Source organism: Corvus brachyrhynchos, unplaced genomic scaffold (genome assembly GCF_000691975.1).
Source record: "Corvus brachyrhynchos isolate BGI_N302 unplaced genomic scaffold, ASM69197v1 scaffold32, whole genome shotgun sequence".
Taxonomy (NCBI): domain Eukaryota; kingdom Metazoa; phylum Chordata; class Aves; order Passeriformes; family Corvidae; genus Corvus; species Corvus brachyrhynchos.
Window position 1 is genome coordinate 16,448,747 of NW_008237919.1, and position 15,694 is coordinate 16,464,440.

Consider the following 15,694-nt stretch of genomic DNA (forward strand, 5'->3'; position numbering starts at 1 on the left):
TGAGACTGCATACAAACGGAGGATACAAAACAATGAGAAATGCAGAGGAAGAATGAGAACATGGACTCAAAATGTATAGGGAAGAGATCTGATTATGATATGCACAGATCTCAGACCCATCCAGATGTCTCCAGCCAGCATCCTGATCCTCGACACTGCAGCCAAGCCATTTGAAATCTAAAAAATCAGAATACCAAAGACAGGGGAGCAAGGCTTATGGAAAAAGAAACTGGAGTTGCAAGTAGTTAAAATCCTTTAAAATAGTAATGACAATAAAGAAACATAAATGTGGTTTCATGAAGGAAATATATCCACAGCCACAAATTATGAAGTCAGCCCTCCAGGACATTACATTCCTCATGCAACCTGCTGAGCCCGCTCCACATAAATAGGTGTAAAATACACTCACCGGCTGGGTGACTTCAGGGATGGAGCCCCATATGTGATTCCCTACCACTGAGTCCTCTACATATGTACACTTTACAACACTAAATGCAAACTGGGCAAGACATACCTCTCCCTGAGTTTCACCAGTTTTAGTGTTTTAAAAAGACAAGGCAAAAGTCTGACGTGACAGGAATTACCATAAACTTTCCATGAGATTTATCCAGAGCCATAATTTTCCTAGCAAGACATATGCATGTCAATATGATTTGTTCATTTGTATCATTTGCAAACTCTTTGGATTCTCAGAAACACCCCTACTGCTTCCCATTCTCTTTTACTCTGTATTTCACATGGCAGTTTGGTGCCTATCATAACACCAGCATTGCTTTGGAAGCACAATGTCAATTAACTTCCACTTTGACACCAAGTTAAATGTGTGGATTAATAAACTGGAGAACAGTGTAGGTTTAAGTAAGAATCAGCCATTAGAATTGCCTTACAGTTAGAAAAGTGACTTTTAGGAAATGTTTTCTTGAGTTGATCTCCTTCCTCTGTGCAGTCAGAGGCCAAACTGTTTATTTTACTGGCAATCCATCTTTATTGCTTGTGTTGGCTTTAATGTTTCCATTCAGACAATCCATACATTAAATATGAGAAAGGCCTAATATCCTAAAATCCTAATAAGTTTACAAACCATTCATTTAAAGGGGATTCAAAGGGAGTCCAGCAGAGTTCTTTTTTTTTAAGGGTCAGAAAAACAGGACATTTCAAGGATGAAAACCCACTTTGCCTCTGACAGATGGGACACTTTACTCGACGTGACCAAATCCCTGCCATGAATTTGTGGAGCACCTACCCTCCCACAAAATAAAAAAAAAAAAAAGGAAAAGAAAGGGAAAATCATGGCCCTTCTGATCGCAAAGATAACTCACCCAGCGTGATGTGACGCAATGATGCCTTTCTAAGTCAGCAGCCAGCCAGCTGTCTCCCTGCTGCTGCTCCTGCTTTTCCCATGCTCTGGAGGAGAGGAGCTGGAGCAGCCAGGCCACTTGCACAGCCGCTGTCAAGTCAAAGGGCAAGAGCAAAGCTTAGAATAAACACGTTGTTTTCACCCGCTCGCTTGAAGTGCTGCCAAATCTCTTAACATTAGCACGCATAAATCGGTGAGGATCACGGAGCCCGAGGCCCGAGCAGCAGCTGGAATCTTGTAGCTGTTACCTGGAATCTTAACGTCCGAAAAAACAGCTTCCCCATTCCTCGAGGCTACGTGGAAAATCTCAAAAAACACAATCATAAAAGTGCAGCCAACACCAAGGAAAAGAACCCCCAATTATTTCTTTCTTCAGTTCTCTTTTTTTATAGTCATCTCAAATTTGCAGTGATAGAAGCAGAGGGGGGAGGAATGGGGTGTCCTTTTGGAGATCTTTAAAGATGCTGGTTTCCCAAGACTGTGCAGAAGAAAGCAGCCATTGATTCTGGGGATAAATCCTGAAGTTATTCAGAGGGGAGGAAGACTGTGAAGATAAGCAGCTCTGGGCCCAGCAGTAAAAACCAAACAGCAGGAGTTGAGCAGCTGGAGGAAGGATAGACTGGTCGATTTTTCTCAGTCCAATGGTGACCTTCAAGAGGCAGGAGTGGGGCAGAGTAGTGAAGTTCCTTCCCTGAACTCCAAAATACAACAGCTTTGAAATGATTCTTCAGCAAGGACTTGAGAGAAAAAGCTCCTTCTCCACATCCAGCCGCCAAGAGAAAAGGAGTTGAAAAACACCGATTTCTTATGGCTAACGGGAGGGTGATATAGAAGATGGAGTCCATTGACTGGTGTCCAGAGACAACAACCTGGTATGAATTCCAGCACCATTCCACTTCCCAGCAGCTGGATTTCTCACCAGGGTGGATTGCTGGTTTTGGACACCTCCCCATTTTTTCCTGTCTGTTAACAGCCTTCCACTAGTAAGTATTTGGAACAGTTGTAAAGCTTTTTTTTGTATCTCAACGGTCTTGCCATTGCCTGAATGCAGTTCCAAAATTGCTGGCATTTCTGCCCAGCCTATCTGAAGTGTATTTTTGTCACGCTGTTAATAAGCACTGCATCTCGTGGGAGAACCTCAGCTAGCTCGGAGCTCTTAAACGATGTGTGCCCCCAAGACAGAAGTTGTAAGAAAAAGTCTTTCCCATTTTTTACTAGTTTTTATTCTGGGTTGCTCGCTAAATAGATGTGATGTACAAAGAGAAAGTTGGGACCACTAACTCCTCATCTATAAAGCAAGGATGAGAACCTAAGGAATTATGCAACTTGCCGGGCAGCCAGAGGTCTCACAAATGATTCAGTCCAACACCTGAGTCATAAGGACCATCCTTGCTCTCAGTTCCTACATTTCCCTTCTGTATTCTATATTCTGAGTTTCTTTCCAGCTCCCCTCACATTTCTCCCAATCCTCAAACTACAGGATGCAGCTCACTTTTAGGAATACCCCAGGGGAGTTTGGGAAACCTCCATACAGTTTACAATGGCCTTGTCTGGCATGATTTTAAACTAAATAAAAAAAGCATGGGAGGTGCCTTTTGGAAAAGGAGCACCTGGAAATGAGCAATGGAAGCATGGAGGGGTGGTGCTCTCAAATCCCTTTCCAAGCCTCCAGGGAAGAGTAACTCTTGCTCCCTTCTTTGAGACACGACCATGAGCCCTTTGTGTAGCTCAAGGTGTGTTGTGGCTTGCACATTCCCTCTCCCCTGCCAGAAAAATGCTGTCACACATTTTGGAAACCAAGTGTACCCTCATGGACAAATGGAATAGCAAGAGCACCTCACTATCATGGACAGACGTGATACAGGAACAGAAAATGAAGCAAAATCTCAACCAACAGAAAAAGAGAAAGCATAAATAATCTACATTAGCTCATTTTTTTACAATACTGCTGTAGGAACTGTCTGTTTGGGAAGGAGCATTGCTATTTGAACCACATTTCAGACTGGAGTGACAAAAACAACCCCACTAAGAATTTTAGGCATTGATTTTAACTCAGACACATGGCACGGGCTCTGTGAGTGTTAGAAGTTCAAATGCATATAGGCTGTATTCTGTGACGCGACAGATTTACAGAAACATGTTCCTGTCAATCTGTTTTGCAGTTAAAAGTTTGTAAAGAGGGCAGGAGAGACCAAAATAAATTTTGAGATTTGACCCACTGACTCCACACACTGAGCCAAATTTTTGGGATATTTCATTATAAACACATTTACTTAAACTTATGTCCCTAACTATGCATTAATACAGTCTTTTCTGCCCCTAAACTGCCACATACCCAAGACTTCCAGAGGTGGGTATGAATTTCCAGGTATAATTGAATGTGTGTAGGCAAAAATAAAAAAAGGAGAGCTCAGAAATATTTGTAGATTGTACTAAGAGTGATCCTGAGCTGAACAAGCTGAACACTAAGGATAATATCTAAGCACTGAAACCATAGACTCATAGAAGAAAGTATTTACAATTCCATTAAACAGAACCACATGAGAGGAGAAGGATGATTTGGAAACTTGGTGGGATATTTTGTTTAAAATCCTAAGAGTTTAATTAATATTACGCAGAGATTAGAGGAGTTTCTCTAAAAGGATAAAATAAAAACAAAACAAGTGAAACTACAGCCCAAAACCACCCTGGTTATGGAGTCAATCACTTGGGTGTTACAGAAGTAACCTGGTCTGAAGGGGACAATAAGGGGGACATTATTGCTACCTTCCACTACCTCCTTGGAGGATACAGAAAGGACAAAGCCAGGCTTGTCAGAAGAGTCACACAAGGATCAGCGTCAGGAAACAAAGAATTCCAATTAGACAACAGGTAAAGCTTTTTTGTTTGTCTTTTAAAACACAAGGGTGTCCAAATGCTGGAGAAGATGACCAGAGAGCCTGTAGGATCTCCATCCTTGAGTATAATCAGAACTCAACTGGACAAGGTCCAGGGCAACCTGATCTAATTGCACCTGCTGCAGAGCAGAGGACTGATCTCAGGACTTCCCTTCCACGGTCACTTTGCACAATTCTGATGTTATGATGCTACACAGGATACTGGGAGTATGTTTTCTGCTCACTCACTGCACACCAGCCATTGACTGGACCCACCAGGAATTCAAACTGTTCGGAAGAGAAGCATTGCACGATAATGGCATCTCTTGTGGTGAGAGAAAGGAGCTGGGGCAGGTTTTTAGGGCTTACTGGATGTGTTCTGATCGTTGAACACTGGGGATGTACTGTGAAAGATCTGTCAGTGCACTCAGTTAATCTCATTTCCCAAATTTGAAAGAAAACTTGAAGAGATCCTTAATAGATTTCAGTTCTTATCATGACTGGAGGCCACAGGAAGCACCAGAAGGACCAAAAAAGTCTTGAACTTGTAATAACTAAGGTGATCACCACAAGCTCTGTTTGCAGTACCACTTCTGTACCTTGGATTAGTGGGTTTCCAGTGGCCGTCCAGAACCTTCTGGGCTCAAAATTAGAGATCTAAGTGTGAGAAAATTTTGAAAAGCAATTTTCTTAGCAGTTTGCTACACTTTAAAAAAAAATACATAAAGTTTAAAAACCATTCCCTTTGACAAAGAAAGTGGTTGCTTCATCTTTTCAGTGAGAGGTTAATTAATTCCACTTTCCAGATCTTCTTGTACTCCCCCAGTAATGCAATTTGCATTGAAAACCCCACTTCTGAAGTCTATGCTGGATTTGAACAGCTGGTTTTCACAGTAACTAAGCTGAGACTTAATTTCTTTCACATTTGAGGTTTTCCAGCAATTATGTTAGTATCCTGGATTATACATTCTTCCAAACAAGGTCCCTGACTTACCTGGCAAGTACCTAGCACAGCAAGACAAAGTTACTAACGTTACAGAATTTGAGTATATCGTGTTGCATCCTGCTTGAAATTTAAATGTTAGCATATGACTCAAACACAGCAACATCTGGTAGTAGCCAAGGACAAAAAAATGAAGCCTTTTTCATTGAGGTCCAGGAAAACACCACAGTGGGAAGAAGTCTTGGTGCCTTCCTTGCATTATCTGCCCTTTCCAGAGCAGACTGGTTCACTGAGCAGGGCAAACCTAAGCCTGGCACCACAAGAGTTTTGAAGTTATTTGACTTCCAGCTTCATTTCAGAGGTGTGGAAGGCTCACCAGAAGACACCAAGGCAGAATTACATGGATAGAAAAGGCATCCACCACTAATTTTTGCTGTGATCATGAAACAAGGGTAGCAAAACGCCCATCCCAGGACCAGATTAGAACCTTAGTTACAAATGCAGCTGACCAGAGGGTGGGAGTTGACTGAAAGCAAGACACATTTCTACCTCAACCCACTCCTCCTGGGCTGATTCAGTCCCTGTTTAGAACACCAGCCCTCCTGAGAAATAAAAAGGGCACGAGGTGAGCCAGTCTGACTCCCAGCAGCCACCAGTGACAGCTACCGTGGGTAAGCTGAGTAAATACACATTTCACTTTTACTGCTTAGAGTCTGACAATTTGCAGCCTCCTCCTGTAATCACAGAGCAGCTCAGAGCACAGTTCAGCACCAGTGCAGCTCTTGAGCTGTGAGGCTCAGGTTACTCCGTGGAGTCTCAGGTAATAACAAATCACAGCAGCTTTACTGGGGCCCTCCTGTGGGCCCTTCATAAAGGAAGACCCCGATTCTTTCATGTTTTTAATGTTAGCAGCAAATTTCTCTCCCTTTTACAAGTACAGTGTACATGGGACCATTGGTGTCTCTGAGTGACTTTCTGCTCTTTATTCCTCAGCACGTGGATTTATACATTAACAGATTTCTAAATTTCAGTTGGAGTCACCAACATGCTCTTTATTTTTTACAGGACAATAAAATTGCTTGCCAGGGGTTTCTGACTTAAAATTCTACACAGCGAATTGATGTAGGCCTCTTGATCCTTCTTACCACATTTTTGCCAAGCTAGAGTATAAAATATCTGCTCTACTAATTGCACCCAGGGATTCACATCCAATATCCAGATAGACTCCTAAAGCTGACTCTGTTTTCCCTTTGATCTTTCCTGGTCTGTTGCTTGAAAGAATACAGACAGGTGATGGAAAATGCTGGAGTTATTGCAAGAACTGCTTAAAGGCCAATTAACTCCAAAAAGCCCCAAAATGAACAAGAAGCCAAAATGGAACTAAACCCACAACAGCTGGCGGCCATCAAGGCCATTTTCCCAGAAGGCAGAAGACTGTTACTAATAGGATGGAAGTACAGAATTTACTGAGACCAACTGTAACTGCTGATAACGTGTATTGAGAAGTGCCTCATGGCTCACATTTTCTGCAGAGCAAGACTGAGGATGGACAGCAATTTTAACTTTTAGTGGGGGGAAAAAAGAAGTGGGAAATGAAACATACTCCCAGCAATTAGTACCAGGAGCTGGTTTTACCCTTATGATATTTTCATCACATTTAAAAATAACATTCAAATGTTTCTATCCATTGAAATAGGTTTTTGTCCTCAGAGTTTAATCAACACAGTAAAGCCCATTAGGAAGTGCCCGCCGAGATTCTCTTACACTTAAAATTATTTCAATTACTGCAGAACCTGGATGCTGGAGCCCCCCAACAGATGATTAAATAAAGTTGTATGTTCTGTTCTCCCTTTACAAGAGCAGAGGTTTTGAGATGTTTCAATCACATTATATAAACCTGCATTCCTCCACTAACACAAAACATTCACTCTTGCCACACGAGACAAATACTTCTTGTGCTGCTCCCAGCCAATGATTTTAACTCCCAAATCCAGAATAAACAGAACCTCTTCAGAGCTGGGAACATGTTTGTGTGGAAGGAGCACAACCCACTACAGTACAGTGACACCACCACCAAATTAAACCATGGCTCATACTCCACAGGCAGTTGAATCCCGAGGGATTCTTTGACATGGTCCTGCAAGAATGATCAGTATCAAAAGTTGGGAGACACTGAAAAGTGAGGACTTTTTTACACTATCACCAAATAATATATATGGAGAGGTAGAAAATATATTTTTATTCAGTGATGATTCATTTGCAGCTCGCTCATAAAAGCCAAGAAGTGAGGGACCCCAAGAGCCAGGAAGGACTGTTCAAAAGCCCAAGTTATTATGCCTTTATTATTTATTATCTGATTTAAATTATACAGATGAAGCAACAGTGCTAAATAGAACAATTCATCATCTTGCCTGGGTGTTTGTTATAAATGTGGTTCTTTCAGTGCCTTGGTGATGGTCTTCCAGAGGATGGCTGAGGCTGCCTGTACTTTGAGAGGACAGTGATATAATCATGAAAGGTGTAAGTGTGATATTCGTGGTGCTGCAGGTTCTTGTAGGTGGAATTGTCAAACTCCTCTTGAGCAGGTGCTGTGGTCTCTGTGAAAACAAACAGTAACTGGTGACTATGAGGATGCTACACCAGAGGACAATGTTTTTAAGCACTGAGTCAGCCTTCATAAACTGTCAGATCCCTCATCCAGTCAACATTTGAAAGAGAAAAGTCAGCAACTACAACAAAAGGAGAAGTTTCCTAAGCCCAGCTGGTGCCTTGTCTGGTCCTGAAGCAGCGCATTACTGTGCAGTGGGGAACAGGGATCAGTACAAGGCATCTCATACAGTGCAGGTTTTAAACCCAAACTACCACCTAATGCTGGGGGTGCACAGGGCAGAACATTCCATTTATCTTTGCAAGACATATGTCTGCATTTCCTGGCTTTCTCATAGCTGCCTTGGTTTTCATTCCAGCCAGAACAGTAGGTGACATTCTTAGCAAACCAGGAGGGGCAAAGGAGCAGTACAAATGATGTATCATCCTGTCAGACCATGAGATACAGCTATTAGAGCTACTTTACAGATTGAATTTTTGCCATGGGGAGAAGTGATGGAATTAGCAAGATCCCCACAATTTAATTTCAAATGTGGTGATACCAAGCAGTAATATATCAAGAGGCTTTGATGCAAATTTCTTTTTTTTGTAAATATAATCTTCTAAACTTTGTATTAGCTCTACTCCAAAAAGAATAACCCAATAAAGTTATTTAGAACTCTTTACTTCATGTTAAAGCCAACATTAATTCTTATGCTTTTAGAATATTATGCAAACCTAGGCAGTGTAATTTACATAAAAGGTTCCCATTACAGGCTGATTTTACAACAAAGGAAATGGCAAGAAATAAAACTTTACTCCTAATATTAATTTATTCTTGTATACCCAGAGTTTTAACAATAGAAGAAGACACACAATGTAGTGAAAAGCTTTGTCATATAAGTTTGTATGTGGTGGTTCAGGTTAGACTGTATTAAGCCCTTTTTGTAATAGGTGCACCTACAATAAAAACACAAGAACTGCAACACCAGGATTTCCCTTTACTTATGACATAATGACTGCAGTGTGAAGCTATCAGATTAAGAGAAATATCCGTAGCATTTAGCAAGGCTTCCTTATAAACCTCAAGGTAGTAAGTCATGGTTTCAGCAAAACAGGACAGGAAATATCCCTGTGCCTACTGCTCCGTTCCTCCTGACACAGCTCATAGGAGACAACACTACAGAAAGAAGAGCCAGATGATGCTCTTTGCTCCCAAGAGCCCCAAGAACAGCCAAGTGGAGGCAAGAGTACACTCAACCTGCAAGAGACAGTTGTTTCAAATTTGGAGACAGATGTGCAAGAAGGAAAGCAGATGGAGACTCATTTTTCCTGCCCAAATACACTGCACTTGGCTTCTCGAAGGAAAAATTTATTCCTGACTTCATCCTGCCCACCGTTCATCCTTCATCTCTGCTTTGTCTCTTAAAGAGCAAGCACTTCATGGGATGTTCTTCCAAAATGAATCACAGGCCTATTTCTGAGTTAGCAGCTACAACTTTGCTCCTCACTCAGCAGTTCAAGTCAGCAGGTTTTGCTGACTGCTCTACAAAGGGATGATATCACCTGAACATCCAGGTTTGTACTGAGAAAAATTCCTTTTACATCTTCTGTGTGGCTGCTGCAGAGTTTGCAGACAAAAGGGCACGGGGCAGGACAGAAGTAGGAATTACAGGTGGTACAGGCAGCTCTGAATGTCAAACAAGGAAAAGCAGTGGCTGTTCTCAAAGAAGGAAGAGAGAACAAGATACATCTGGAGATACCAGACAAAAATAATGTTTGAGCATCTAGAACTCCACTGTGGATGAATGGTGAGAAAAGCATCATCTGTAGATAAAAAAATAGCCCATCCCAAATTTTTCTGATTTTTTAAAGAAAGCTTATGCTGTTGACTGCAAGAAGAAACAAGCAAATCAAAATTATCACTTGCAAACAGTGGTGCATTTTGTTATTTGAAGTGCAGAATCATTTAGGATGGAAAAGACCTCCAAGATCATCGAGTCCACCCTTGGCTGATCACCACCTTGTCAAGTGGACCACAGCACAGAGTGCCACTTCCAGTCATTTGAGTTGCCATCAGGGAAGAAGGCAAGGAAACCGACGAAATTATGAGCCAACCAACCCCTCAAACAGAAGGCAGGTCTTTTACTCAGCACCATCTCCTGGAAGCTGACATACTAATGCAACTGTTTTGTCACTTAACCTGGTCAGACACTTCAGAGTCACAGAACGGTTGAGGTTGGAAGACACCTCGTAGGTCAGCTGGTCCAACCCCAAATGATCAGGCAGGGTCAGCTCAGGCAGGGTCAGCTACAGCAGGAGGCCCAGGACCCTGTCCAGACAGCTTTTGAGTGTCTCCAAGGATGGAGACCCCACCACCTCTCTGTGCAACCTGTGCAGTGCTCCATCACTCACAGTAAAAAAAAAGAGTTCACTGATGTTGAGGCAAAACCCTGTGTTTCAGTTTGTACCCACGGCTTCTTGTCCCATCACTGTGTACCACTAAAAAGCATTACCTCTGTCTTCTCTGCACTCTCCTTCTGTTTATTTCCACACATTGATGATGTTCTGTCTGAACCTTCTCTTTTCTGGGCTGAACAGTCCCAGCTCTCTCAGCCTTTCTTCACAGGATACTCCAGTCCCTCCATCATTTCAGTGGCACTTTGCTGGACGCTGTCCAGCAGCCCCACATCTCCCTTGCACTGGGGAGCCCCAAACTGAACACTGCACCCTGGGTGCACCTCACCAGGAGAGGAACTGCAGCTCCCTCAGCCTGCTCCTCCCAAGTAACCCTCAGTGGCCTTTGCTTCGAGGGCACATTGCTGGCTCATGTTCCATTTGCTGTTCCCTTGGCCCCCAGGGCCTTTCCTGAAGGATGATATCCAAGCATGCTGCTTTTACTTCCAAGCAGACAAATTCTTTAATTCAGAGTAGCAACGCGAAGAGGGGTCTCAAGAATGGCAGATTTATACTGCCTAAGATGAAAGGCAGAATCATGACAGATCAGGCCAGAGGGACATCTGCTACCGAGATACACAAAATGAGATCAGCAGGCAATTAAGAGGATGGCAGTAAATAAGAAGGGGAAGTCAGATAGGGAAGCACAGCCAAGGAGATGATTACATGATGCATGATGGTCTTCCCTGAAAACACCATTGTCTCCTCCACAGCTCACTACAAAACTGACTCACTACTTCTACACGAGTTACTTGCAACCTTCCAGTCTCAGAATCAACACCACCTGTTTCTGGCATTGCACTATGAATTCTCAAAGTCTACTGAAATCTGAAACACTGATAGACTCAAAAAAACCCATCAAAAACCCAAAAAATCCAAATCAAAACCAGAAAGAGAGCAGGGTTTAAGCAACAATGAGATGGCATCAAATTTGACTCATGAGAATGGCAGCTACCAAATCCTTCCGAGAAAAGAGAAGAATGAAAACAAGTGTTGTCATATAAAACCCATGATTTTGCTCACAGTGGAAGCAATCTTGTTTCCATTTTATAAGTAACTGCTTTATGAAACTATAAATACAGAGAAATGAAACCGCTTCCTTTCACAGCATAGCTGGAGACTGAGTATTACTGACAGCTTAGAACAATTAGCAACGAACAACAATTTATCTTCCAGAGAGTCACTGCCACTCTGTCAGCTTTAGTACAAAGATCAGAGAAGATGTGGAAACCCTTTAAAAAAGTCAAACCCTAGCCCAGATGAATCAATAAAGTTCAAACAATTTAAAGTTGTACCCTCTATCGTGCTGCTTTCTCCAGCCTGGACTCCTGCTTCCTGCATGGTCTCCTCCTTTGCCGTGGTGCCCATCACCAACGCTGTGCTTCCAGAAGTCTCTTCCACTTTAGGAGCAGTAACTTCTTTTGCTTCCAACTCCTGTGCCTCCTTCACCTTTTCCTTCTCTCCTCTGGATACCAGTTTTTGCTTTTTGTCTTCCTGAGTCACTGCTGAGGCTTTCAGTTGAATAGCTGCTACCTGCGTTCCAATGGCCTTTTCCTCCACAGGATCAGATTTACGAGTGACATTGGTCAGATCCAGACTTTTCACCACGTGTGGTTGTAAGACTGACTTCTGCTCTTTTGGAGTGGATTTTACTTTGGGGTCTCTTGCTTTGGATTTTGATGTTTCCTGGCTGACTGATGTTTTAGAGAATTTGACCTGCTTTACAGGAGACACATTAATTTCTGGTTTGCGTGGCAGCTTCTTAATTCCATATTCTTTGAGGGATTTCTGGGACAATTTCTCTTTTGCCAGCATTGATGCCTTTACTGCTATGTTCTCAGAAAAGATGGGATCTCGCCTGGGAAACTCAACTTTAGTTTTAATGGGAACTTCTGAATCATCAATATTTTCATCTTCAGAATCTGAGCTAGAATCTGACTCTGAGCTGGATGAAGATGAAGTTTGTTCCTCAACTAACTCTTTCCTAAGGCCTCCTCCTCTTGCAGGTGTAGTGAGGTTTTCCTCCTCATGGGAGGAAACAACTCCTCGCTGAGGAAATGCAACCACAGTTTTTCTTGACATGGACATCCTCGTGTCTTCAGCAGGTTTTGCAGCTTCCTTGAGGCTGGTACTAGATATGCTCTCCCCTTTGTCTGCAGACAGCAGGAGAGAGCTAGAAGACAACATTTTACGAAATTCAACTGGTGCCTTCCTGGCAAGCAGCTTGGTGCTTCCCTGTGGTGCCACTACATCTAGGAAACGGCATAAAGAGGATTATCATCATTGTACCTGACATTGCTGTTACTGATCTCAGTCACACAGTTTTAACTTTCAGAGATAATCTGGTACAAAAATACATTGAAGGAATTATAATGCTAAACACAGGCATTGCAAGCAATAAGTTTTAAGACTTTTTAAGTTAAAGGAACTGGAGTTCTAGTAGCATGTAACAGTTTTTGCTGCTGCAATGCCAAAACTCAAGAGATAAATCCTTACATTCCTCGCTTTGCCAGACTCCTCCAAGAGCTGGTTTTCCCTGTGCTTCAACTCTGCATCACTGGAAACGGTTTGCAGACACTTCCCTATCTCAGGTGAGCATTAGGATGGCTCGTTAGCCAAGCTCTTCAAATGCTGCTGCAGAGACAACGCTTGTCTGTGAACAAGCCAGCGAAGCAGACAAAGTAAAGAGACACAGCCACAGCTGCTTGCAAGAGTTATCCTGGAAGCAGAAGGGAGGGATGACTCCCAAAAGGCAAAGCAGCAGAGTAAGAGATACCTGAGGCCATCCATGAAGGTATTACTTGTTCATTTGCCCAGTGGCCTCTGCCAGCTGAGGTGTGCCCCCACAGCCCAACACTATTTCCCCAAGACCTCATCTCCCACAGTCTTCACTTCCTATTTCTGGTTTGAGACCTCTTTGTTAAAGAAGTCTTAGAAGATCTCCTGATGCTTCATGTTTGTTTCTTTCTCTGTTTTTTCTCCTCGTGGATACCTGCATTAAGCTAAACTCTCCAGACAAGGAACGAACAGTTGAAGGAGAAGGTAGCAATTTTCAGGTCCTTTCAGAGAGTACATAATACCCCGTGGATGCTTATTATCATCCTCAAGAGGCTGAGCAACAGCAAATACTGTTGTGGTTAGAAAAAAACAGGAGGTCAAGGATGGGGAGCACATTAAGAAGATTTACCATGGCTGAAACTGGCTATAGCAAAGCCAACTCCATTACAAATTGCACCACTTCCAACCAGCAGCAAAATTCACCAGATTTCCAGCCCATTATGCAGATTTATCTGCAGAATTTGGAAATCCAGACCTACTTTGTAAGACTATAAACTAAATGCAGTTTTCCCCTCACTAGTCTTTTACAGTAATACCCTGTATGATGAAAACACCACAGAAGAGACAAGCACATGAAAATAAAAGCAAAGTACTTTAGAAAGAAATGCAGAGTTTTTATCATAACAAAATACAATGAAAAGAAGTATTGAGTTTACAGGTAGTATTTTGAGTAATTTCAAGCACATACTTCTCTCTGCCAGATGGAAGGTGCAGGATGGGAAGGAAGGGCAGGGGAAGGCAGGAGGATGGGCAGACACCTTTGGAAGAGGTCTGACTCCCTGACCCAGCCACACAGCAGCCTGGAGAGACTAACACACGAGGAAGCATCACTCAGGATGGAAGAGTTCTTCAGAGAAGCATAAAGGAGGTCAAACTAACACAAGAATGGCCAAAGGGAGGACAGGCAAGGGAAAGCTGAGCAAAACCTGAAGAAGTATTAATGCTACGACACCCTAAGAAACCAAGAAAGCAAGTAAAATTCAACTTGACCATTAGTTACTGGAATAGTACTTTAAACAGTTAAGTTTGGATAAGTGGAAAAGACAGACTTTATGATTAAAAGCTGAAACACCCAATATGACCGATACACTTTAATTAGGGTATTTCAAACTTTGCACCAGCTAATCTGTACCTGCATCACTTTGCTCAAAGAACACCACATCCGTATCAGTCACAGGAATATCATTCCCAGATGTGTTCTCCCTGATGCTTGGAACATCAGCATCATTCCCAGAATGTGTTTAAAACCTGTTCACACTCAGGTGACAGGCAGAAATTACAGGTCTATTTCCCATCACTGACTCTGTATGTAAACATGACTATTTTATCAAAGCAAGGAAAATTGCACATCCTGTTCCAGCCAGAATCTGGCAAAGGCAGCTGCATCCTATACATCTTAATTAACCTGGAGTGTTTGCAGGGGAAGCAGCTGGCTGGGAGAGCTGGCCTAAGAGGTCTCCTGACACAAATCAGAGCTGCAGGACAGTGAATCCAGAAACTGATACTAAAGTACATCTCAAATATACTTAACGCAAAAAAATAAATTGTAATAAAAAGCAATTTGCTGTTCAATTAATCTATGCAGTGAAGGCTTTCTTAATGGAACAGCCAGGCTTTTATTTGCTTTGGCATTTAGGAAGGTGGCAGAAGTCTGCATTCAACTACACTTTCAGTGATCTTTTCAACAGCAGTCAACAAGTCTGATCACTCCTACATGTGGCTCCATGGTGCTTTCCTGTTCCAGCACCTGGATCTCTAATTTGGGACAGGAAACCTCACTGAACCACTGAGCCTCCATTTATACAAACAAGGCATCAGTGTTTGAAATCTGTATTCCTGCTCTGACTTTGGTCAGGGACAAAACGGTTTCAAATGCTCCTCAATGTGGGATGGAGGGCAGCACCCAAAACAAGGTTCAGGCTTGCAAACCTCTGGGGCAAGAAGCATTATAACCAAATTTAACCCAGGAAGGACATGGCAGCTTCTTACACTGTTGTCTGGAGCTGCTATTTGGGATATTTGGACCTTGGAAGTCTTTCTCTAAATCTTTCTAATTTTTAATCCTGGTAACACAAACATTTTGAAGGACAAGGGCAATCATCTAAAGTTAAAAACTAGGTTTTACACCTCCTAAAAACACTTCCAGGGATGGGGCATCCACAGCTTCTCCGGGCAAGCTGTGCCAGGGCCTCACCACCCTCACAGTAAACAATTTTTTCCTGCTATCTAATCTAACCCTATTTTCTTTCAGTTTTAAGCCATTCCCCTTCGTACACACTGAACAGTCTGACACCGTCCCATCCAGCCTGGCCTTGAGTATTAAAAGTGAAGGTAAACAGGGAAGAAGTGACAAGCTTATAAATATGCAACTACATACGTGTGTGTCTATGTATATGGCCTATAAATATATTCCACGCAGCCAGGCCTTTACTTTTACTTTTATTACTACACGGCACATTTTACCAGAAACCCTCGTTTACATGGCGATGACCTTTCAGTCCTTGGTTTTTCCCAGCTTATGCAGCGCCTCTTCCGAGGCGTGACCCTCCTCCAGCTTTCCTCACCCCTTCCTTTTATTGACACCCCGATACCTCTCACTATCTAACCACCCTCTTACTCTTTGGCGGCGCCGTCCCG

General features: G+C 42.6%; 1 protein-coding gene across 1 annotated transcript; it reads right to left on the minus strand.

Annotated features, from left to right (window-relative positions):
- Positions 1–7,485: 7,485 nt before the first annotated feature.
- Positions 7,486–15,688, minus strand: NDUFV3 (NADH:ubiquinone oxidoreductase subunit V3). The gene is made up of 3 exons (XM_008632848.2): positions 15,675–15,688; positions 11,515–12,471; positions 7,486–7,773 (listed from the first exon to the last, which is right to left on the minus strand). The coding sequence occupies exons 2-3, from the start codon at positions 12,404–12,406 to the stop codon at positions 7,616–7,618; spliced, it is 1,050 nt and encodes a 349-aa protein (XP_008631070.1). The 5' UTR covers positions 12,407–12,471; positions 15,675–15,688; the 3' UTR covers positions 7,486–7,615.
- Between the last annotated feature and the right edge of the window lie 6 nt (positions 15,689–15,694).

Excerpts from the sequence above, each read along its gene's own strand:
- NDUFV3 (XM_008632848.2), bottom strand. The coding sequence starts at position 12,406 with ATGTTGTCTTCTAGCTCTCTCCTGCTGTCTGCAGACAAAGGGGAGAGC. Across the intron at positions 7,774-11,514 it reads AGAAAGCAGCACGATAGAGG|AGACCACAGCACCTGCTCAA; the intron begins GTACAACTTTAA and ends TTGTTTTCACAG.